Genomic DNA, 25,462 nt, shown 5'->3' with positions numbered 1-25,462 from the left:
CAATTACTTTTAAACAGGTAATTGATTTAGTAAAAAGGTGTTCTTTGACAACCGTAGCGACGTAATTAGCAACAATCTCAAGCTATTCATGTTTCATTTCTGATATGTAGAATACCCTCTAATTAAAAAAAAACTCGAACGTATTCGAACTATTCCTAATCATGAGTACTGAAAACTACAAGCACAGAAAAATGTTTCAAGCGACTGTTAAGAACCAAAGGTTTGAGCGACTAACAGCGAATAGGCTACAGGAAAGTCAATGAAATGTGATCAAACGATTAGGCTACTCAGGTCTGAGTCAGGATAATGAAATGTAATTGGTAAGGCGTCAGCGATAAGGATGATACCGATAAAGTGGGTAAAATTAAAATAAATGCAAAAGGAAAGAACCTCCTGATAACTAAGAATTACAATATTTTGGTTCGTATTTACATTTTCACTTGCTCGGAAACTGTTACATTGCATTTGATGAACCTTAGGGTGCGAAAAGTTTCTGGCCCCAGTAAATTTGGCCAAGAGCGGAGGTAAGATTGAGATAACATTTCTACAATTGCGTGATCAAGTTTGATGAAGCCTTGGTTAGAAACTTGATTTTTTTTTGCTTTTGTTGCAGCAAGCCTCGGTACTGGTCAGAGATTTCAAAAAACTTTGACCGTGGTGTCGAAAATGGTTCAGTACCGGTTTCAAGAGTTTATTTGCTGTTCATCCATTTTTGAAATATTGAGTTTAGCCCATTGGTTCTCTAACTTTTTTTTAGACACGCCCCGCTTTATAAGAGTGAATATTTCGTGCCCCCTTATCGTCATAGCACACAATGAAACCAGAAAGTTAGCAATCCTTACATATAGTTTGATGGTATGGAAGGTTATGACTGTTGATGAGAGCATACTCCAATACGAAATTCAGACTATACACCGAGCAATAGCCATAAAACGGAGGTGAATCGGGCCAAGCGTGGAAGTAATTTCAGTTCACTGGAGCGTCGCACCCCGTCCAGATGCTTTCACACCGCCCAAGGGGGCACGCCCACAGTTTGAGAACCACTGGTCAAGCCTAAATTGTAATTCACAATGTTTTCTGTTGCTACTGAAGCATTGACGTGCGGTCCAATGAGGTAGGTGAGGCAGTGCCTCACCTGTCGTCTGGGTGAGTTGGTGAAAATCGTGAAAACCCTCGATGAGTCGATGATTTATTGATGTGTTACATCGATGTTCATAAATAACTAAATTTGAGCATTTTTATCACCCAACATCATCAATCTCCATAATTATTATTCAAAAATACAGCGCCAAACGTCAGGTGAGGCACAGGTGAGGCACGGGCGGGTCGTGCCTCACCTGCGACAATGCAATTCATCATAAATAGATCGGAATTCATAATAACTGGTATCAATCAAATGCTATCGTCACACTGATTCCGAAAATCCAAATATTAACAGTGTCAGAGCACCAGAACCCCCTCAAAATCGCCAATGTTGGTGACATTCGGCTTTATTACAGACAATGCCTTCGCAGAGTAACAATGTCCAGGTGAGGCACAAACGAATCAGCCTCATGCACTATTCGCTAACAATTGGACAATCGAAGCGCAGTGGAACGCGCTATCGATTCCGGAATCCAACAGTTTTGTAGCTAGGAATTATAGTAGCGACGGCCAATACGCAATGCGGAGCCAATACATTACTTTACTTATGTAGCTGTTAGGTATTTTCCATCCATAGCTACGTTAAATTGTGGTATGTGATAGCTCCTTGCATAAGCTATACATTGTCGTTGCTTGTGCCCTTCATGCCGTGTTCGACTACCTATAACCCCTAATTGTGGTATGTGATAGCTATACTTACAAAGCCTGCGTTGTCGTTGTTTGGTCAGTGGTGCCACTCCTAGTGTTTTTACACTAGATCTAGTGTATTTTGACTTGGTCTAGTGGACTTTTTCCTTCGAAATTCGGGAAATCTAGTGTTTTTTTTACAGAAAAAATTTGTTAACTGAGGATGCTATTTTCATGTGCTTCGAATAATTTATACCGGTACTTGAAGAGATAGTAATTACTATCCGTCTAAACTTGCCCATTTAGCACAATATCGACCAATCCTACATGTATTGTAAAATATGGAATTGCAACAGCTATTAGTGTGCACAGAAAATGCTCTCTATGCCCCCTGCTATTGTTACGTGCGTACGTGTCTGTGTTTGTGCGCTTGTATGCTGGGGGTGGGCGTGCCTCACTAGCCATGAACCTCACCGCACGTCACTGTACTGAAGTATGGTAAACAGTTTAGCGTGACTGAATTTCTAGTTATAACGCAGCACGCATAGAATACCGATGTAAATAGGCTAATTATTACATGTGGTGACTGTTTACTCAGGCCTTAAGGCCCCTCGTCGTCATCCTGGTTCGTACCGGATTTTCACTGGTGAGACGAATAAATGATTGATTAAATGATTATTTTATGCTGTGATTGTCAGATTACCATGAAAATGTAATTGAGATTGTATTTGAGCAAAATTTTGATCAAATTACAGTTACAATTACACAAAATAGAAATGCTTCAATTACAATGACAATTACAATTACATGAAAAAATGTAATTAATTACATTCAGCTCAATTGCAAATTACAATTGATCCAACTCTGCTTTGTATTACACAAATTGGTCTGAATTCGTAAGATTCGTCTCTCTGGAAAACAACGTCGAAGACCGTTGGGATTCTTTAGTCTAGCGGTGTGCAACGAACTGGGGCGGGCCTATGAGAGACATTCATTTCGAGGCCAACCCCTTCTGCATTGGGAAATTGAAGAGGCGAAGTTTTGACCAACACACCGCTGGGAAAGAGTGGTGCCAAAACGTTGGTCAAAAATAACCGCCGTTGGTTGACCGAAGCTTTCGAGATTGATGGGCTCGGTCGTCGAAATGACCGGCACCGAGTGGCCCCGTCCTCGCAATCTGAGTAGGCAGTAGTACAAATGCGACGAGCAGAGGGAAATAATTCACCCACTTTGATTTCGCATGGCAGACATGTCTCATAGAGCTGTGTTGCGTACATAGTTGTCTGCGCGTGATCTATGTCATAAGCTACATGCCCGTAAAATCGTATAGCTTACTATTGTAATATTAAAAATGCAATCATTTTGATCTGTGAGGCTTGGGTCGCGAGATGCGGGGGAGATAGTGCAGTGGTTACGATAAGCGCCCACCAATCTGACGCGGCTTCAATTAAAAGATCGACATCGCAAAGAACTGTGACATCGGGCACTCTAGGCCGAGGTGGATGTTAGAGAAAAGGATCGCTACCGATGCGTGTCGTTCGACATCCTCCTATCTGTTCATGACATCGCATTGTGTCTTATCGCATTGTACATTGTGTGTAACTTGTTCAGATGAAAAATATAACCCAACCACATGTTATGTTATGCCACTAAAACTCAGATTTTGGGCGCGGGTTAAAAGGTTCAAGAACCACTTTTCAAGGTTATTGAACTGGTATGAACTAGGGATGGTGTGAACGCGAGGTTCACGTTCGTGTTCTGTGTGTGAACCTCGGAAATTTAGAGGTTCGCGTTCACAACAGAACCTCGGTAGGTTCTGCACTGTGACCTTTTTCATATATTACAATTTTCACTTCATTGTACCATCTTTGGTTCAAATGTATTATATTTCGACTGCGGGCCAGTATATGTATGGCGCTAGCAGCATTAAAAATCAACACTAAACGAACATGCACCTTGACAATCTCAAAAGTTTTACTTGCCTTGTTACAAAAGTTTGCACGAAATATCCAGCTCTCCGTTTGTGGATATTTAGTGACACTCTGCTGTGAGCTTGAGCCGCAATCACACAACATCACGAGCCGAATACGTGGTCAGCGAATGATGCTTATTCAACCAATCAATGAGATTGATATCGTTTTCTGATGCAAAAAATCTAGCAGGCGTACGGGTATAGCGTGCTCTGTCGTGGGCGCGCGTTCTTCTTGGTCCGCGGCTCGATAAGTCAAAGTAGACAAGTCAGCATTGCTCTTTTAATAAAACAACTAAAACATGACGATGCTCATCCGACGGATACTAAAAGACGACTGGCTCGGACGGTGACTAAAAGCGACTGCACACATACGTTCGTAACATCAAGAAATACCCAACATAATCAGCGAGGCTAATTATAGGTTAATCATGGAGCGGTACGCTACACGGGGTCCATCTTGAATTCATATCTTTACTGTATCATTAAAACCAAATCCATGCGATTGAGGTGTTGGTTACTGTTGTAGAACTTCATCATTGGTTTATTAGCAACTAATTAGCAACTTGTTAATAGGGTAATAGCTGTAGCAAGTATAGAAACCCGTTTTACACTCTGCTCAATATCAATGTAGCAATACCCAGACGCCGAATACATTGTCCGGTCTGGCCTAGACCTTCAAGGCGTAGGCTTATATTTCTTCGTAAGTTCTGGTCGAAATTGTTGGCAAAGCGACGGAAGATATTGATTTTATGGGAGTATTATATCCTTTGATTGCCTCAGTTGATACATTTAGCGGCGTTTAAAACACCAATATGTAGGCTACTTCAGCATTGTGGCCTTATGTGGCCCGAGTCGTCGCTAGGTATCGTGTACATTAATATAGGTTATCGCTTCATTGAAAGATAGAGATGAAATTAGCAAAATGACGTCACGTGACGTCACGAGGTTCACGTTCGTGTTCACACAGAACCTTTCAAAAAGGTTCGCGTTCACACGAACCTGAACCTTTCAGAGGTTCACACCATCCCTAGCTGTGAACTTTCACGTTAGGTTGAGATGAAGAGACGAACAGATGATGCCATTACTTTCTTTGCACTTCTCAGTTACTCCAGAGATAACTAACCTACGGAGGTTAGTTATCTATAGTTACTCGCAAGACTGAAAATGGGAAAGTGAAAAAAAATAACACATAATTGAGCAGCGTATCATACGTATGGCTGGGCAAAATCGAGTACCTGAATGATTCGAATCTGAATCACGTAATATGCTTCTAGTCGAGTCGAGTAATCGAGTATCACTCATTATAACGTCATAACAAAATGAAATACGTCAAAGTTCAAATATGTAGCGTTTATGCTACCACAAAGAATATAATGCCTGTTATCCATCCCATTAAAGATACTCTGGCATTTTTTCGACCATACCGATTTCATTCCACTTGGTGACAATGTTGTGGGATAATCATGACTTTGGAAATGTGCTACGTCCAGTAACCTTCGCAGCTTTGTACAATATGTTTCGTATGCTACTGTACCGCCAATCAATGTTTCAAGGCTCCAACAGTAGAAAATAGTATCGAAGCTATAATTCTCGTTGATAAATTGAATTTCAGTGGGGATAAGCGTATAATTTCAGTACTCGAAAAAATTGTGTTTTACTACTCGACTCGAATCATTAAAATTAACACTCAATTCAGATTCGAGTACTCGAATCATTGTGACCAGCCCTAATCATAAGTAGGGCGATATTTTTATACCTAACAAGCGGAAATTTTGACCTAAAAATTCAAAATTTCTACATTTTTGACCTTAAAAAACTTAATTTTGACCAAATTTGACATGACATAGGCAAATTAGGTGTTTTCCTACAGTGTTAGAAATGTACCACTTATCTTCATTTCTGGCGGGAACTGTCTGTCCTTACGAAGCAGTTTGGGCCGAAATACCTGTTTTGACTCACAAACCGACGAATTTTTTCATGAAAAAAAAAATATTATTTTACCTTAATTCGGCCCCATGAAGAATTCCAGTAGTTACAACACGGATTATGGTAGAAATAATTGAAATTTGTTGTATTGCAATGACAGATAGGCCTACTGTCCTACAGCCTCGGGTAGAAAGTGTCTGTCCTTACTAAGTAGCTTGCCAAGAATGGAGAAAGAACTTTCAAGCAGCAGCTGTTGTTGGCTGACAACACTGAAGTTGTGCGTACACTGCTGGTGACACATCGTGTTGCATCATTCTGACAATGGTGTCTACATCACAATTTTTCATCATGCGCTTCTTGATATAAGAACCATGCAATGCCCACGCAGTCTTGCTTCAGCTAGGATATTGCGGTACGTTGAGCATAACACCATATGTCAACCTATTTGTTTTATTTGAAAGGGCTATCTACAACTGTATGCCTACCAAGTACGCAACAAGCTGTAAATGTCAAATGATAAGTTCACCGACAGTGCAAAATCTACGATACAGGCGAAATGCAGGTTGCAAAAGAATTTTGACTTTGTAAAAATTTTAGACATTTATTTATCTAACACTACAATTTTGACAAAATTTTGAGCTTATTTTCCAAGCCATCAGGCAGAAGCATTAAAACAAACATGTGCATTTTTGAGAGCCTTTGTGTCATACGCCTACACTTAAAAACGATTGCTGCCGGCAAGCATTTTTCACTTGCGGAAGATACGCTGTATATATTAGATAGGAGTGCTGGATGTTTTTTTAAAAGACCTGGCTATCCAAGCACTAGAAGTTCTTGTAAAAAAACATTTATTTGGCCGCAAAGGGCTTTAGTCCACTGTAGTTGAAATCAAAACGAGGGAAAAGAGTTGTCTTTTTAATGGGACTCTTCGATGGCCTAAACCGGTAGCCGTCTTGCTGCACATCTGATCATAATATTGTTACGTGTATTTTTATTTTATTTTTGTGTAGCCTAAAAATTTTCGGTAGGATAATGCGGATGAAATTATTGTTGCAAAAAAAGTGCGGATGATGCTCAAAAAAGGTTGAAAAGCACTGCCGTATGCAAGAAAACACATCGCCCTATCGAGAATGCCGGACCACGAGTCGGGGGAACAGCATTTCTCGCCGGCTATCCGACAATCGCCGAGCATGTCACATTCATCACTAATCGTGTTATCCACTATTCTTTCCATCCAGTGTGCATGGGACTTATCTACATCGCCTAGGCCAGGGGGTTTATCAATTTTCGGCTGTGACCCATTTTCCTGGTTGATATGTTTTATGGAGTCGTGGAGTCTTAGTTTTGCTTAATATAGGACTGGAATACTCAACTTGTAATGTAAGCCAATAGTCGCAATTATCATGAATCTCAACACTAAATCAGCAAACTGGGACGACGATAAATTGGAGCGGGCGGTTTTAACATCGATGTGACCATGGTTACCTGGGTTTCTTATGCTTGTGCAACGCATAGCCTGATAAAAATAGATTGGTTAGCAGAGGTGGTCAAAGTAGTCAAGAAAGCTACTCAAGTAGAAGTAGAAGTAGGGACGCAAAAATCTTCTCAAGTACGAGTAGAAGTAGTCCTTTTAAAAGGAGCCTAAAACTACTTGAAGTAGAAGTAGAATTGACTAACTTCAAATCTACTCAAGTAAGTAAGTAGTTAAAGTAGTTGAAGTAGTGAAAACGATCGTAATTTCTTCGCATGATAGACCGCCAAAAGCTGCAAATTGAGCTATGCGAAAGGTGCAGAGCTTGATTCATATTGATGCATCCCAGTAGATATAAATTTTCCGCTGCATAAACATCCTGGGATGAAAATGATAGCATTGATATGGGAATGCGATACTTATCCTCTGCTTACTCGAACACCCCGATTTAGAAAATATCATGTTATATCCACTGGCGTAGCAGCATGCACTGCCGCCCCTGGCTCTCGCGTAAAATGCCGCCCCCTAAGTAGACCCAGGGCCGTAACAGCACTTCGTCAGGCCCCCAAAACGTTGGTCTTTCCCCCCCCCCCCCATAGGGTGATAAACCGAACTTCTGGTGGGCTTCGCCCCCAGACCCCCCTCACGCTATTCGCTGTTTATCGCTACTTTTTGTCTACATTGTGTGCCCGTTCCTGAGTCAGCTTTACTCGCCAATATTTATATCATTCGATCATGATTGAACCGGTCAATATGACGGGGAATTGCATATATATTGCTATCAATTTTTATCCTCTCTCTGCTCAGTTAATCTGATTTACCGGTAGAGCTGAGTGAGGTGTGTTTGAAAAGGTAGGACCCGTCAATAATAATTAATCCTCGTCAAAGGGAAATATCTACTTACCCCCACCCAATAGCAACCTAACTATAAGAGATCTATCGACTGCTCGGGACCTATCACTATCATCTGGAATGCATTACCACCACATATCCGCGAATTGCCTTATAATAGATTCAAAAAAGACCTACTTGATCACCTCCTGTCGTTATACTACTAACACTGTTGCCCAACCTCGCCCAGACATTGCTTCATTGATCATTTGCTACCATCGTTCAATTTTTCTTCTATTTTCCTTTTTTAACTAAACATTTTTTACAGCCAGGCTGTTCAGAGTCAAGTGTACCTGTTTGATGCTGGTGTGATCAGACTAGATGACCTTCACGGTCTTATCGATCATTCCTATCTAATACCGAATACTGTGCATCAGAGTTGGATCAATTGTAATTTGTAATGTAATTGAATGTAATTAATTACATATTTCAATGTAATTGTAATTTAAGCATTTTTATTTTGTGTAATTGTAATTGTAATTGTAATTTGACAAAAATTTTGCTCAATTACAATTTCAATTACATTAAATAGCTATTGAGTCCTGACAAGCACAACATAAAATATTTTTTTTATTGCTATGCTGGCCTCGGCTGCCATTGTATACAATTATGAGATTACTAACCAACGGATGGATTCGCAACACGTGACTCACGATTGAATACGCCGAGAAGCGAACTGCTGAGCCGGCTAAAAGCAGCAGAATTGATAGTCCCATAGCTAACGATCCAAGCGTCGAAATTTGATATGTATGGTCCTAATCGAAAGCTAGTGTCGCACTGATTCCGCAATAAAAGTATATTTCCAGGCAACGGTCCCATCCCAAAATAGTCGTGAAAGTCTGGGAATCGGCATTGTTCTGAACGATCGCTGGGAGTAATTGGTCATTGTTGTGGTTATGCTGCTGCGGCGCTCTCACTTTTCAGAACAGTCGGCCTTAAACGGCTATTTTGGAGCAGTTACATTGCCCTGACGAGATTTTAATTTGTATTTTTGGAATTAGTGCATCAATAGCTTACAATAAAGACCAGATGCATCAAATTTGGACGCCTGAATCGCCAGCTCTAGGACTATAAAGTTTGCTGCTTTTAGTCGGCTCTGCAGTACGTTTGTCGGTGCATTCATCCGTTACTCACATCTTGCGCATCTATCCGTGAGTTGGCAATCTACAATACGATTTCAGATCACGATGCTGCATCGTTACTTCGTCTGTCTAACTAACCAGACCACTGGATATTATATAACGTCTTATCTGACAAAGCACGGTTTTGTTTTCACCCCTCATCCTAATTCCTACGTCCCTCGATAAAAATAATATTATTTCTTTAATTGTATACTATATACGCAAATCCAACCCGTGCATGATTATAATACTTTTTTCAACGACATACTGCATACTGGAATAGTTTGAAAACGTTTTTCTTTTATTAATTACCGGGTATTTGCGTATCATGAATGAAACATGAATACTTGAATTGTTGTTAATTACGACGCTACGGTTGTCAAGGAGCACGGTTGAATTTATCATTATTCAATTACATGTTCAACAGCAGCAATTGTAATTGTAATTGTAATGTAATTGAAGCATGCAAGGAGTAATTGTAATTGTAATTGTAATTTGATATTTTTAGCATGGAGTAATTCTAATTGTAATGTAATTAAAACATGCATGAAAGTAATTGTAATTGTAATTGAACTGAAATAATGTAATTGATCCAACTCTGCTGTGCATGCATATTTTCTGTACCACCATCATTCCCGTTTGTTATGTATTTTGGTTGGATGAAAATAAAGACTCACTCTCTCTAAACATCTTCGGGCGGGTGGATCCGTTACTATGACTTCGTTACGTATGCCTAATGTTATTTCGCGAATTCCTGTCTGCTATATAAAAATATAGAATCGCCCAAACGTACTAAACTATAAGATTACACGATTTCAAATTGATTGTTATTTTTTCACTTGCTTATAATTTTTCCGTGCAGGATGGTATATCTGTCTTGTGAGTTTCAGATTGCCAAGACAGGAACATTCGACGTCAGTCATTTAAAAGCGCCGATATGGACAATTGAAGCTACATGTATCTTGTATAGACCTATATGACGAAGTTTTCTGTCAGCATAGCTATCTCGGTCTGCTTTACCAAATCGTAACCCAAAGTATAGATCACTAACCTGCGGATAGATGGGCTACTTAGTTGTCACACTTGAACACCCAGACAAGCCCACTGCTGAGACAGCTAAAAGCAGCATAATTGGTCAATGGTCATGTTCATCCTATAGTTGGCCAGGCCCTCCGAGCGCTCAAATTTAACAATACTGATCTTAATCGAAAGCTATAGTTGCCCTGATTCCGGAAACACAATTTAAATGCTGGTTTGAAAATCGGCATTTTCCAAATATTCGCTCGATATAATTTCCATTATCATGGTCAATTGGTCATTGTGTTGTGTTGCGGCGCTCCGATTGTTAGGAAGAATCGGCCTTGACGGCTATTTTGGAGTGGTTCCATTGCCATGTTAACATATTCGGAATCAGCGCTACACTAGCTTTCGATTGAGACCAGTTTGATTAAATTTCAGCTCACGGGGCGCCAGCTATAGGACTACCAATTACGCTGCTTTTGGCCGGCTGTGTACAGTACACCGTGCAGCCTCATTTTGCCGCCCCTGGCGCAGAGCCAGAACCGCCAAGTGGCTGCTACGCCACTGGGTATGGCGCGCTCCCCCATATTATAAGGCCCGTAGTTTGGTCAAAGAGCAACACGGAGAAGTGTTGTCGGATATTATGTTTTGCGCGATTAATAAACGTTAATTATAAATATGGCTGATCGTAAAAATGCCAAATAGTTTAGGGTTGCCATACGTTCGGAATTTCCCGGACCTGTCCGGAATTTCACTGAGAAAACTGCGTCCGAGAGGAAATTTTGAAATATGCCTAAATGTCCGGAATTTCGAAGGCTTGAAGTCAGCTCAAAAGTTTTTCGTAAATCAACATAAACAATATCATTTTCAAGCAGATTTATGCTATTCAAAATTGTTTTCGCGATGCGCGTGAGTGCAACGTATATTGACATTAGTATGGGCACCAGGCATACCGCCCTCGCCAAAAATGCAATCAAAAATAAATATAAATATAAAAACCATCATTTACTAAAATAAGTCTTATTGTAATCGCGATTTTAAGCTAACGGTATATTCCTAGATTTGGTTAGAGCCGATCGGGTGCTTCGGTCACACACAGTGGTTCCAAATCTTGGGGTCGTTTGCCTTTATCTGGGGATCGCAATGATGTTGGACGTAATCAGCTTCCTAGGCCGTGAGTAAGTTCGGGCAAGCTGAATGATTTTAGTAACCAGCTTATCAAGTTCTGAGCAGGGCCACGGAACATTTTCAAGTTGGAATTGAGGTCGCGACAATAACAGGTTGGAAATCACCGGATGTGCAACCTGCTGGTGCATTTTATAGTAGCCTAATATATGGAAGAATCAATATTATTAACAGAATTCATTCATAAAATTTACCAACCAGATGCACATAGTAAGTGCCCAAGAAGTTACATCGATTATCCAATGGTGAGCCCAGGATCAGTGCTTTTTTTTTGGGGGGGGGCGGAAGGGGGCTTAAAAAATGTTGTTTCAGACCCGATTAAAACACAAAATCAGATAGCCGCATCGATCTAACAGTATAGCAGGGCTGTCAAACACAATCACGACAGGCCAGGCCAGACATGGTTCTCCAGTCGATTTCATCCGGCCCGTGAAAAAATCTATTGCAGACCCTAGCAAGTAGCAATCACCAGAGTGCAATATACAGATGGCCCAATTCATGACCTATGGGTTGCCAGATTACGATATGATGTGTAAATGCTAGATTGCAAGATGGTAGTTTTAAACGCTATGATGGGCCATATTTACTGTGATGAAATATTTCATATGGGCGACAATGCGGTGTGAACAGAATCACGAAACCCCCTACTTAAATTATATTCATCAATACGTTCGTGAAATCATATTAGTCTACTGTGCACGAAGCGCGACGAAAATTCTTGGCATTAGCCTACTCAACTTTTATGAAAATTAAATGTTGATACTCCGTGGAAACAGCCCCAAAAGTCCTCAGGCTATCTTTCTGATTGAAGGATTAAACTACTTCCACTTGACAAACTGAAAATAGCGAAAACAAAAGTAAGTAGATCACAAAATATCACGAAGTAGAAGTAGCAGGAAATTAGGAAATTAGTAGCGGAAAACAACTTGAGTATTTCAAAAAAGTAGAATTACTTCCTTATTACTGACCACGTCTGGTTAGCGGTCCGAGTGATTTGGGACCGACCGATTCACATCATGATGTACCGTGACCGACGAATGGAATAGTCCATGCAGGCATCATAATACTTTGATAACTTGTAACAGTAGGGGAAAACTGGTGAACCGTTTCTGTAGCATAGCTTTTATCATTTACTGGAGTCCACTGAAAGGCTTGCTGTAGCTTACGTATACGAATTCAATATGAATACTGTATGGGGAGATGTGGTACTGATGAGACACTGAGAGAGAAGAGAAAATAATACTTGAACAATTCTCTATGATAATCCCATGATTACACTTCGTGAATTTGTTTACAGACGCATGCTGGCGGAATCTTGCCTCGCATGGCCTGCGCGAGTTATGGGGTCGGTGACAGATGTTTCCTGTTTTTGATGGTGTAAAATAAATTTCTATCGACGTATACATTTTTCTTTGTAACCCCCAACAAGAACAGAGCAGCAATCATTTTTATTATCAAGAGTATAGGGCTTGTATCAAGCAAGATACACGTATTTTTTTTTATTCAATACCATCCTTGAGTGTTTTTTTTTTTCAATTCAATTACAAAATTTACTGCGTGGGGGTAGATGATATTATGGCCATATTAAGCAAAATAGTTGGACTAACTAAGCACAGCACCGAAACACGCCTACATACAAAGAGGATGTACTTCATAATGACCTGTGATATTTTATCGCTATAACGAGATATTTGGAAGTTAAAATGTCGATTTACGCGCAATACGTATGTACCCGTAAATGTGCAAGTTCGAGCCTGAATCGAAGCGTCGTTTTCTATCAAGATTAATATTTGAGTTAATATTTCTTTATTATTTCTAATGTTGCGAGTTGCGACCAAACATTTTTCTCTGACTGGCTGTAGCTTAGAGTATAGAAAAAAGTTCTATACAAATTGAAACATCTGAGTTTTTGATCGTATGTCTCAAAGGTCCCCAGGTCGTGTGCCTTTGAACCCATCCGGTGGGGGCCAATGACACGTTCCCGCAACAATTTTGAATGTTCATAAATGTTTTTTGGAAAGGCAGATGTTCATGTATATATCCGCGCCAGCAAGAGATCTGCTGTCCTCGGCTGAACATTTGGGGGCTAGGGATCATTTTCCAATTTTTGATCCATCGGTACCACATCTCCCTATATGTTTTGATAACTAAACTTTCACTAATTCAACAAGTTTCCAAATAGCTCTGTGACCCACCTCAAAATGCTGATGTGGCCCTCCAGTAGGCCACGGCCCACAAATTGAAAACCCCTCGCCTAGGCCCAGGTGGGTATTCGATTGCAAAGACCACTCCAAGTCGTTTCATTATTTTGCAGTCTCGTGGTGCATTGAAATGGTAAAATGATTAATATACTGATGCTATTTCTGATCGTAACTAGACTGGATCCCGATTTCGAGTGTGTTTTTAAAGTCTAGCCGAACTTTGCCACTGAAATATATAAAAAATTAGCAAAATTTATCAGGATTTTTTGGGACTCTCAATGTAACATTCACCAGCTGACTATATTTGAATTTCAGAGTCCGAAAAATTCCAACCGGTGAAATTCAAATTTAAAGTACAAAATAAAATCCTATTAAAATCATGCTGATTTTTCATATTTGATCCGAAATCCTAATATAAGCCGATCGATACTTCCAAAGTGAGTTAAAAATTTTGATCTATTATGGCTACCTAGTCTACTATCTATGAAATCATGATGTCATGATGATGATGATATTAAATCTGCTCATTAATGTCCTGCAGAGTACAGAGTAGCGTGGGCGTGGAGTAAGAGCAAGATTTCATTGATATTTAACGTAGCCGGACTAGATCCGGATTTTGAATTTCTCGGTATTAGAAGGGTTTTTCTCAGAAATATTATTAATTTGCACGATATTGGCAGGATTTTGTAGAGTCTGAATTGGATATACACAAGCCAGATTTCGTTCGGACTCATTTTCTTCATCTAAAAAAGGCGTTTGACTGCGTGGATCACAGTATTCTTCTCTCGAAATTGGCGCGCTACGGGTTCCGGGGTCTTCAACTCAGACTTGGACAACTAGAAAATTTTCAACTTTTTCAAATTAGATTAGAATTAGAATTAGAGCTACACATTATTCCAAAGTAGATTAGAATTAGAATTAGAGCTACACAGTTTTTCCAAATTAGAATAGAATTGGAATTAGAGTAACAAAATTTTTCCCAATCAGATTAGAACTAGGATTAAAGCTACACAGCATTTTCCAAATTAGATTAGAATTAGAATTACTGAATTCGCAAATACTTGGAAATTAAATGAAATTGTGAATGAGAAATAAATGTAGCAAAAATCAAGTTCAGTTCATATCGAATCACAGTGCGTTCCCATATGCATGAGAATGGTTAACGTCTGTACACGAAGCTTGGCTCGTTTTGCGCTCAGCAGGGTCCACCAAGACGCTGGCCACATGCGGCCGGCAATCTGATTTGTGATTTTGGAAGAACGCGAAGTAAAGCATTTTCAAATGCTGAAATTGATATCAGTTTCAATTATTGTTGTTTTTTTCAAAATACTATGATCGTACGTACGGTGTACTGTAAGTAATGTGACGGCGGCTCGGCAGTGGCTCTATAGATTTCCCTGCGCGAGAGGGATATTCTTGTTACCTCGCTGCAAAATGCCGCGGACAACGAGGCATTATCAGGAAAACAATAAATTAGATTAGAATTAGAATTAGAGCATAGAAACATTTCACAAATTAGATTAGAATTAGAATTATAACATAGAAACATTTCACAAATTAGATTAGAATTAGAATTAGAGCATGGATACATTTCACAAATTAGAGTAGAATTAGATTACTTGCATTTCGCTCTAATTTAGTGAAAGTAGACAACTAGAATTATCTACTTGTCCAAGTCTGCTTCAACTACAGCTGTGGTGTTCCATAAGGCTCAGTTCTTGGACCGGTTCTATATAGCCTACATTATACGTCAATGATATATGTGAAATTTCATCATTGAATAGGCTGCCACACTCTTCGCTGACGATCTACTTACCCTTCTCATCTCACGCACCTACTACCGCCAGCGACTTCTTTACCTCGGAATCAAAAGCGCACAAGTAAAACACACGCGCGTCCACGTCGTCCAAATATCATATGATCGACCGAAAAGATCATCGCTCTATCAAATATGCCGGACCTGATGTGTGGAACAGTATCCCACCGGCCATCCGACAGTCGACGAGCACCTATCGATATCGCCTTCCAGGACATGCCACCACATTTTTGTCGCTTGCTTTTTGCTACACCATCTTCCTTTACTTTTCATTAAGTGTGCAACTGTGCAGTGTGCATGGCTACTACTTATATCGCCTAGGCCAATGTGGGTGTCTGATTCCATATTCTACTCCAAGTCGCTTCGACACCGCCCTATCTTTTCATTGTATCGCCTTTTTGTGGTGTGTTGAATTGATAAAAATGGCTAATAAACCCGTGATGAAGCTTGAATGCCGTCACCCCGCGATCAAATGCTCAAAGTGCATGAGTGGGCGTCCCATAATAGCCTTCGGGCTAACGCTGCGAAAGCCTAATTGTTGGTCGTGAACTCCAGCGATAACATAACCGTTGACATCGCTGACCAACCAATTTCCAACGCTAAAAATCCCAAATACCTTTGTGTTTTATTGGACTCGGACATGTCTTGGAAGAGTCATATACAATCACTCATCCCACGACTATCGAAAGTATGTGGTCTATTTCACCGCCTTAGTTACACCATAGCCTTTATACACTCCGCCAGTTAGGGTTGTGTTAATACTCTTCAACATTCTATTCCTATCAAAGTTCCAATACGGGATTCTTTTTTGTGGTGCTGCCTGCAAGATACGATTGACCCACTGCAAAAACTACAACATCGGATCATCCGTATCATTGCCAAAGTCCCACGGGGGCCTGGATGTGCAACTATAAATCGCTACTCAAAAGATATGGCGTTCTAAACATAGAATATATGGGGAAGCTAGAAATTGGCAAGTTTATGTATCAGTTCCATTGCGGTCAATGTCCCTCAAAGTTCAACTACATTCACCTCGGAGTCAAAAGCGCACAAGTACGGCACACGCGCGTCAACGAAGAACAACTACCATATCATCAGGGCGGAATATATCTACAAGAAAACCCATTGCTCCATCAAGTATGCCGGACCCCAATTGTGGAACAGCATCTCGCCGGCTATCCGACATGCAGTCGTCGAGCATGTCCGCATTCAAGTCGAAATACAAGCAATTTGAATGAATACTAGTCAGCCTTCAGTATCACCGGACCACGACCTAACATCGATCTCGCCTTCCGCCACATGCCACCTCATTTTGTCGGTTGCGTTTCATATTCTCTGCTCTACTTTTCATCCAGTGTGCCTAGGTGCCCAGTGTGTCGCCTAGGCCAATCATTGCCAAAGTCGCTCCAAGTCGTTTCAACACCTTCTATAATTTCATTGTATCGCGGTTTTGTGGTGTTTTGATATGAAGAACGTATCAATAAATTGGTACTGTTACTGATCTGAAATTCAAATTAACAGCTGGATGGATTCGGATTCGGAATAACGACGTCTCTGCGTCCTGTAGACTGTAGTTTCGGTGTTTGATTACCTGCAACTTGACTTATATAAAATCACTCATCTGTATCACTCTGGATTATTCTTTGCTAAACGTAAACAAATTCCGGTCGGCATTCGGCATCATTTCGCGGAATATATTGGCAGATACATTTATTCGTTGAAGTCGTATCGAGTATCGATCATGTTCGCCGTCTTAGTAGCCGGGAGGTTGGTTCAGACAGATTTACAGCAGGTTGAAGAAACAAAGTTCTTGTTAGACCTAGCCGACATATCGAATGCCAACTACATTGTTGTGTTTATGACTGGCCAGTCTCCCTTTCCTCCCGGATATGGAGGCGCCGTTTTCCTCAACATCCCGTCACCAGAAAACGGGGAATCTAACTGGCTTCTACTGGGACATATATCAAATCAGAAACCATCGGTTATATTCAAGATATCCGGTCTTAAACACGACTCCCGATCCACGTCCAGCACATTCATGTCAAGCAGCAGCGCATTTTCACCCTCACAACCACACCACGCGCAACTCGGAATCGCAATTGAACTGGAATCGGAGCTATCCCAGCAAACACCAATCACTGGAGTCTCTGCGCCGAAGGCATCGACTTTTATGGAATTTACGCAGAAAATGTGCGAGACATTTTACAACTATGCGGCTTCCTTCGCGGCACCCAAGGAAACAATATGTAGCCAGTTTGGCGCGTCTTCCTCTGAACAATACGTGCCCCTGTCCATACTGAACAAATGGTTTCAAGAATTTACTGCTAAACTGCAGCGGGATCCTAATTTTTGGAAGTCCTAACTGTGACTGTATTTCGAGAAAACACTAATATCACCCAAAACTCGAATTTATTGATGATAGAATTACAAAACTTATCCATGTTAGGCTTAGCTAACCACAGATCTTGAATCGAACATACAAATTTGGTACGAAAGCAACTAGATTGGCAATTTGTTCGACTGACTAGTTTAAGGCGGCCATCATTTATTTACCATCTCCTGAGGTCAAATGAACAACCGACATCGTGCCGTACTTTTCTTATTTCATATCATTAAAGATTCAAAAGAGGTGTGCATTTGGGCATATTGTCTTTATTTTAGACTTCATTTCTGCTTATTCTCTGTTCTGACGTATACGCGGCTTGGGTGCAGTCACTATTTTCACGTTATTGGTATGGAATTAAGCTAGGAACAAGTCTGTGATTTTGCTGCCTTTATCGGTAAAGCTTTGTCATATGTCGTTTATAGCATTCTCACTTCCGACTTTTTCATCTGATTGTAGTTGGAGGAATGCCGCGGACACGAAATTAGATTGATAAAATGATTGACACCCTACCTCTCAATAATTCTCAATCGTGAACTTGTAACTCGTATATTTCTGGTAGTCATTGATATGTAAGCCCATCATTGAACAGTATATCGATACACTACTTCAGTGTTCAGTACCAAGTAATTTTACTTGTGCACGAAACTCTATCATGGAGACTAGCATAACACTGTTTTTCAAGTTGGCATGTAATACTATAGTCCAGCTTATACCACACGCCCACTGTTCCCTCCAAGCTTGCACTGTTGTCCAAGGCACCGCGCAGTGAGTTGGTGAGTGCGCGCGGACTCGTGAAAAATTAGAGGGAACATTGCACACGCCTACATTGTTTTAATACCTTTACGCTTATGGGGAACCTCTTCCTTATTCGGTTTACTGTCTTATGTCACATGCTCACAAATACTTGGTACCACAATAATACGACGCACACGTCGCGCAGTGTCTCGTTTACTGAATGCATTTTTCAAGTACAGAATTTAGAAATCCGCTGCATAGTTTGTGGTCACTACTCACTATCATGCACACAGAAGTCTCTTGCGACCCACTTAATTGACAATGCAGTTCTATTAAGAATCTCTTATTTCCATGCAAATAGTTTGTCGAGAGTCGCGGTTGAAAACTGCTGATCCATAAAAGAAAAATATTGAAATTGCTGTATTGAAACAAGTTTCGAAGTTGTTTGCTGATGTGATTGTCCCAAATTCTTTGATTTGGAACAACACATATTATGTTAGATAGAATATATTTATAATGGATACCTTGCTGAATCGTTTTAGTCTATCCGAATGTGCCGCGATACAATGTTCTGTGTACTAATGTGTACCGATGATGATCCGTTTCATGATCCCAACTCTCTCTTCCATTGCTATTACTTGTATTTTGCAGCTGTACTCAATTGTATTGTATGGTCAGTGCTGGATATGGGTGAAGAGAGCCAGGACGGATTTCAATTCTCCATTGACAGGGGTGGAACGTTTACAGATGTATACTCAAGATGCCCAGGTATTCTGAATCAACCTCTGAGTCTGCACACATCGATGTGAATGATCAATCATCATTGTTTTTGGGTTATCATAATTTTACAACCAATATTTAGCAACACAGTAGTCTAATTGACTTAGTTCAGTTGGTGTCATAATGAATGCAATTTCTGATAATTTTTCAACTAAAACACAACCCACGAATAAATATCCCCATATCGGCCGCTAAATTTGTACATCCAAATCTGACCCCATAAGACCTATCAATTATGCAAGTGGTGCTGGGCTAGCCCAAATCTTGAAATCCGATTTATTAAATCCACATTCATTTTTCATCTCTTCCATGCTAAATTTTTTTGCTAAATTTCAACTTTGTTCAAAATTCGTTATAATATCGACAGTATTCACCACGCCGTGAATTTGATGTAGGCAGAGACAGAATTTAAATAAATCGAATTGATATTGTTTTTTTAATACATTTATAATTTATATTTACATGTTACATACCATACGCTAAATTCCTCATTATGATATGTTATGTTGCCATAACTTCGACATAATTGTTCACTTAAATCTTCCAAGTCGTAGGCTAGGTTTTTGACTGTATAGAAATAGGATATTGTGTCATGCACCCTGCTATATTTATATATATGCTAGTAGCTGTTGTTCACACCACCATCATGCGTGGTAACCCAAGCTCAGCCAACAACTTTCGGCTGATATTCCAAGTTCTGTGCAGGCAGAAAGACCAGAGTGATGAAGCTGTTATCTGTGGATCCCGGCAACTATCGAGACGCTCCTACTGAAGCTATTAGGCGAATTATGGAACAGGTGAAACTTTGTTTGAAATTGATGGGATCATGGTCAGTGTTCCTGTCCAGTTGCCGGGCATTTTGAAACTGATCGATCATAAATAGATAAGGCTGTACGGTACATATTTACTCACAGACTCGGGTACTTAGATTATGGTTGATTGAAAGCAGGGAGCAAAGCACTTCTACTTTTGTGGGGTACTAAAGTAGTATATTCAGCCTACTCAATTTACTCAAGTGGTTATGTTCAATGACTACTTCCACTTCTGCGTAACATGTTTTAGGTCAAATTACTTTTTAAATTTGGATTTTGTAACGTAGGAAGTAGGCCTACTTGGGGGTCATAATGACTCGGGGCTCAATAGCCCCTGTATGACAGTACCGGTAACTGAATATCATTTCGAAAAAGTGTCAGTGCAATTTTGCATTATTCGCGAAGATGCACTCTGCTTTTTTGAAATTACTTTCTTGGGTACTTCATTTCTACTTCATTTTGTAGTAGTTAATTCTACTTGTACGCTACTTCTACTTGTAATTGAGTGGAAGTTTGCAAACAATGACTACTGAGACCAGTAGACCCACGTCTGATTGAAATATCAGGATTAGTGATGTTAAGTTTGCCCAGCGCGCTGCTTCTTCTCGTGGGTATCTTTACAAAAGGATACTAGCCCTCTTATAGCATATGAGTACAGCTTATCGGTTCCTATTGAATATAATTTGCTATATTCTCAGGAGACTGGAATCTCTATGCCGCAAGGGAAGCCAATCGACACGTCGAAAATCGAATTCATACGCATGGGCACGACCGTCGCTACCAACGCTCTGCTTGAGAGGAAAGGAGAGAGAATGGCGTTGGCGATCACAAAAGGATTTCGTGATCTGCTCCACATCGGAAACCAATCCAGGCCGAAAATCTTCGATCTGGTGAGTTTGGCTGCTAGGACTTGATAAGCACGACACCATGCTCTCGAACTACGAATCAATGTTGATGTGCCCGTAAAGCCCGTTACTTTAATGTTTGTCCTAAAGGAGACTCAGAAATGATCAATTTTTTCAAGGCCCCACGAAAAAGGGTCATGGCCCCCAGGTTGCGAACCCCTTTTCTACATTCACAAAATAGATTTCTGGAATTACATCAAGCCTATCTATGGTAGACCGATAGGCATTCTGGGCTTGCAGAGGTGAAATTATGAAGGTTTTCATCGTCGATGGATGAAGGAAAGCTCGCCTTCTAATGGTAGGCCACGGAGGTAAATTAGTCATAAGGTTAAAACACCAAGGCGAGCGGTGAAACTTACTTGTGTGCCCTAAAAAGTAGAAGTAGTGTACTCCGTTGCTGACAGATTACATCCTGCAATATTTTTTGCAATTTTGGATAAATGATTGTAGTGCAAATTGATTCGTTTGTAGAAAATAGAAATACCTGATGTGCTCTACAAAGACCTGGTGGAGGTTGAGGAAAGAGCGGTTTTGGAGCATAGCAAATGCAAGCTTGGACTCGACGGCGAAGCCATCGTTGGGAGTACTGGTGAAAAAGTGTGGTTTTTTTATGATTCTGATCGCACGTAAAATGTCACGTTTTCAAATCTCGCTCCATAGGTTCTAGTTTCGAAATCGATCAACGAAGAGATTTTGCGCACCGACCTTCGGAAAGTCTTGAATAAAGGCATCAAAAGCCTCGCCGTGGTGTTGATGCATTCTTACATGTAAGTAAATCGTGGCGAATTTTGCGATGGGGGATGATTGTTATCTCAATATCACCATTAATAGACCCGTGCATAAGGTAAGATGCCTCTTTCTTCAGCCAACCGTACTGCCACTTCTGAAGGCCTGATGAAAATGCAATGAAAACCACTAAAAATGCGTCATGTTTGGGTTTACCTTACCTCCTATATCTTTCTAATTCTGTGGAATGACTCCTCCATTTTTTACGATAGTTACAACCCTAATAATAATTGAAGACATTGTTTGTAACTCAGTAGATCAACTGAAAGAGGCATTCTGTCCTGATTTTAATCAACATTAACCTAATAAAGTCGGCTTGGCCGAATAAAAGGGATTACATATCATCCTTGACTTGGCTGTTGTGAGTTGCGGCCTATCATAAGCACTGAGACTAATACAAAATAGAACAAATCTTACAAATAAGGGCAATGCAGTTTTATATGACATTGCACTTCAAAATCGGGGCAAATCTTTTAAATAAACAAGGGATAGCAACCCTGATGCACTGTTCCGCCACCACGTGACTCAGTTGCAATTTGTAAAATACATATTGAATTAATAGAAAGATAGTTTCGAAAATTGATATTATGTGAAAGATAATGTGAATATAATTCCAATTTTTAACAAATCGTATTGAAAATTTTATGTATGTCTCGTCACACATACAAAGCCGGCAGTTTTTGTCTGGTGTCTGCAAAATGATCGCCGTTGAAAAACTGTCCAGAATTCCAGAATCGGATAATATCATGGCAAAAATAATTCACATTTATTGGCATCGTCTTCGATTGTTTGTATCGCTGTTTAAATATATTGATTTCTTTTAAAATACGTGTTTTCACCCTCTTTATTTGTTTCTTCGCAACAGGTTTTCTGCCCATGAAAAGAGAGTGGGAGAAATCGCGTTGGAAATGGGCTTCGAACAGGTTTCCCTGTCGTCGCAAGTCATGCCAATGGTGAAGATTGTACCCAGAGGCTACACAGCTTGTGTCGACGCTTATCTGACACCTTGCATAAAACAATACTTGGACGGATTCCAATCGGGTTTTGACGAAGGCTTGAAAAACGTGAAGCTACTGTTTATGCAATCGGACGGCGGTCTCACTCCGGTTGATAGGTCGGTTTTTTGTGATCCAGTACAGGGTTGTAACCAAGTCACAAGGTTCCGAGACACAAGTTAATCTCACTTTAATAGTTTTGAGTCGAGTCATGTCGAGTCATTTTCAATTATCCACCCGAGTCAAGTCCGAGTCTAAGACAGCTAGTAGAGTCCTAGACGGTCGAGTCCGAGTCATAGTGTTTTGACTCGAGTCCAAGTCATTATGTTCACTGTTCAGTTTTCTGTTCAATGCGGTTCAACCCACTTTTTTTCAACTCTGCTCGATATAGAATGGCTCGCACTCATAATACAATAATTTCCGTCAGTCTTAATTGTTTCCGGCCCTATTTACCAAAGTATCAGGACTGATAGACGAAATACAAATAATGTGGCAACGTTATTATTCTTCGAAGTTACAAGACAATGTCTGTCTTGGATGTCCCAATCTCGAATCATATGACTTGGTTCGAGTCATGCACAATGACTCGAGTACGAGTCGAGTCAATACAAAAATTGACTCGAGTCGAGTCGTTTTACGCATTTGAAAATGACTTGAGTCGTTGCAACCCTGATCCAGTATGACCTCGGGTATTCAGGGATATCAAATCGGTCATTATAATTACGAGGGTGTTTCATTGGTAGGCATGTGAAACACAGAGGTTTTTCCATCATGCATTCGTGATGGGCTTGTTGTTTAAGGCTTACCGTATGTTATTTTTATCCCACAGTTCTTTACCTCCTGTTATCGTGTAATGTTCTCTTTCGGGGTTCAAGAAGGCTGATTATTTAGGAAGGTAGCAAAATGAAGTGAAGGGAGACACAATTTCAACTGCGCTGCCATCGTTATCATGTAGCCTATTTATTTCGCAGTACCGTAATTCACTACGGTACCGTCGTTGGTAAATTTCACTGTCCGACTCCGAGGCATGATTCTCCATTTAGTGCAATTCGCATTGAAAAATATCCAATAATGACAGACACTGTCACTGTGTGCAGTCGATCCAACTACTCGGTCTCTTACGATATGATTGTGGTGTTCATTTTCAATTTTGCGTTTTAGATTTAACGGGAGCAAAGCAATACTTTCCGGACCAGCTGGAGGCGTGGTCGGTTACGCCCTCACGGCATACTCGAAAAAATTGAAATCCCCGGTGATAGGATTTGACATGGGAGGTACCACGATGATACACTGTCGACTTGACACTGCAACGTATCGGTAACAAATTTTTAGGCACATCCACGGATGTTAGCAGGTACGCCGGACAATACGAGCATATCTTCGAAACGACGACGGCAGGCGTCACGATACAGGCTCCTCAAGTAATTTGAATCCGAGTGTTGGTACGGATTTTGATTAGATTGTGAAATAACAGGGGCAAAGGGTAGGCTTATCCAGTGTACATTGGCCTTCCAGTTCCATCTATTTTCTAATAGTCCCCCCCCCCTGCTTGCTTTTCAGTAAAATTTGAAATCTCGACTCTAGTACCGTTTAAATCTGGTGGTAAAATTTTCCTCACTTTCTAGAGGCATCGCAATATCGTCATCTCTATTTATTTGACGTAATACAGCAAATTAGAAGGATCATTCGAATCACTGACCTGTAATTTTGAAGAAAAGATATTGTTTCAAAATTACCGAGGCTTTCATTCGCTAAAATGATTGACGAAGGAAACAACGGGTTTTAGGTGGACCCACAGAAAAGAACAACTGATCAACAATAATTACGCAAGATAGAAGTGAATTTATCGTTTCAGTATTTACAGTAGTTGGATTCTTCGTCTAATTTATCAGATATGATCGGCTTGGGCATTGCTCTTAACAAACTACTATTAGCGTTTCATAGTGATCAAGTAGGTTTTGCCTACTCAACTTCACTTGTTTTAAGACTATTTCTACGTTTACTTTCGGCTTTTAGGCGTAACTACCTACGTAGTTGTAAATATGTACGCATCACTGTTTATGAGCGAAATTGTCGCAGCGACTTTACGAAACAGCGCTGTGTCACAGTAACTGAGTATAATATATAATTATTTAAAAATATATAAAACTAAAAATTGTACTCATTGTCGGGAAGACGCTTCCTGCAATTTCGGAAGCAGCCTCGTTCGATTGACTGCTAAAATGACTGTACTTGAATACCTTTTAGACCTACATTTTTTACTGCCACATAGGTTTGCCGGAATTTGGAAATCGTTCCTTCTATGCAAGTACCAACACTTTGCCCACCTCTGCTTGCCACCGCTTTTTTTCCTAACGATAAATCACTGAATAGTTTATTAGCGTTCCATATCGTATTTATACCTACCATTTTTAACGAGTTTACTTCCTGTATTCACAGCTTGATATCAACACTGTGGCAGCGGGCGGCGGTTCAATGCTTTTCTTCCGCAGCGGTATGTTCGTCGTCGGACCCGAATCAGCCGGCGCCCATCCTGGACCGGCGTGTTACAAGAAAGGTAACGCGCCGACCACTTGCGGCAGCATTATACTCGGAATTTTTTATCTTTGTAGGCGGACCACTTGCTGTCACGGACGCAAATCTATGCCTCGGAAGGCTTTTACCTCAGTAAGTTTGAATAAAGAATACTG

General features: G+C 40.4%; 2 protein-coding genes across 3 annotated transcripts in view; both read left to right on the top strand.

The window, feature by feature from the left end:
- LOC145442439 (5-oxoprolinase-like) overlaps nt 1-25,462 on the top strand; it is a 65,838-nt gene that overhangs the window by 26,502 nt on the left and 13,874 nt on the right. Inside the window, exons 2-11 of one of the 2 annotated variants that reach the window (XM_080320345.1) lie at nt 19,144-19,262; nt 19,980-20,071; nt 20,785-20,976; nt 21,463-21,588; nt 21,652-21,758; nt 22,643-22,891; nt 23,934-24,046; nt 24,105-24,193; nt 25,212-25,329; nt 25,385-25,439. In XM_080320345.1, the coding sequence (XP_080176471.1) occupies nt 19,181-19,262; nt 19,980-20,071; nt 20,785-20,976; nt 21,463-21,588; nt 21,652-21,758; nt 22,643-22,891; nt 23,934-24,046; nt 24,105-24,193; nt 25,212-25,329; nt 25,385-25,439 (1,223 nt within the window). In that variant the 5' untranslated portion in view covers nt 19,144-19,180. Of the gene's footprint in view, nt 1-19,045; nt 19,263-19,979; nt 20,072-20,784; nt 20,977-21,462; nt 21,589-21,651; nt 21,759-22,642; nt 22,892-23,933; nt 24,047-24,104; nt 24,194-25,211; nt 25,330-25,384; nt 25,440-25,462 lie in introns of those variants that run through there. The other variant, XM_080320344.1, reaches the window with a different exon arrangement.
- Nucleotides 16,948-19,145, top strand: LOC145442441 (protein Hikeshi-like). Its single transcript, XM_080320348.1, has one exon. It carries the CDS (start codon nt 17,115-17,117, stop codon nt 17,733-17,735), a length of 621 nt encoding a protein of 206 aa, XP_080176474.1. The 5' UTR covers nt 16,948-17,114; the 3' UTR covers nt 17,736-19,145.

The sequence above is a fragment of the Botryllus schlosseri genome, chromosome 7 (assembly GCF_051294905.1).
Source record: "Botryllus schlosseri isolate E-star chromosome 7, Bs_hap1, whole genome shotgun sequence".
Classification (NCBI taxonomy): domain Eukaryota; kingdom Metazoa; phylum Chordata; class Ascidiacea; order Stolidobranchia; family Styelidae; genus Botryllus; species Botryllus schlosseri.
This window is presented reverse-complemented; position numbering and strand designations above follow the sequence as displayed.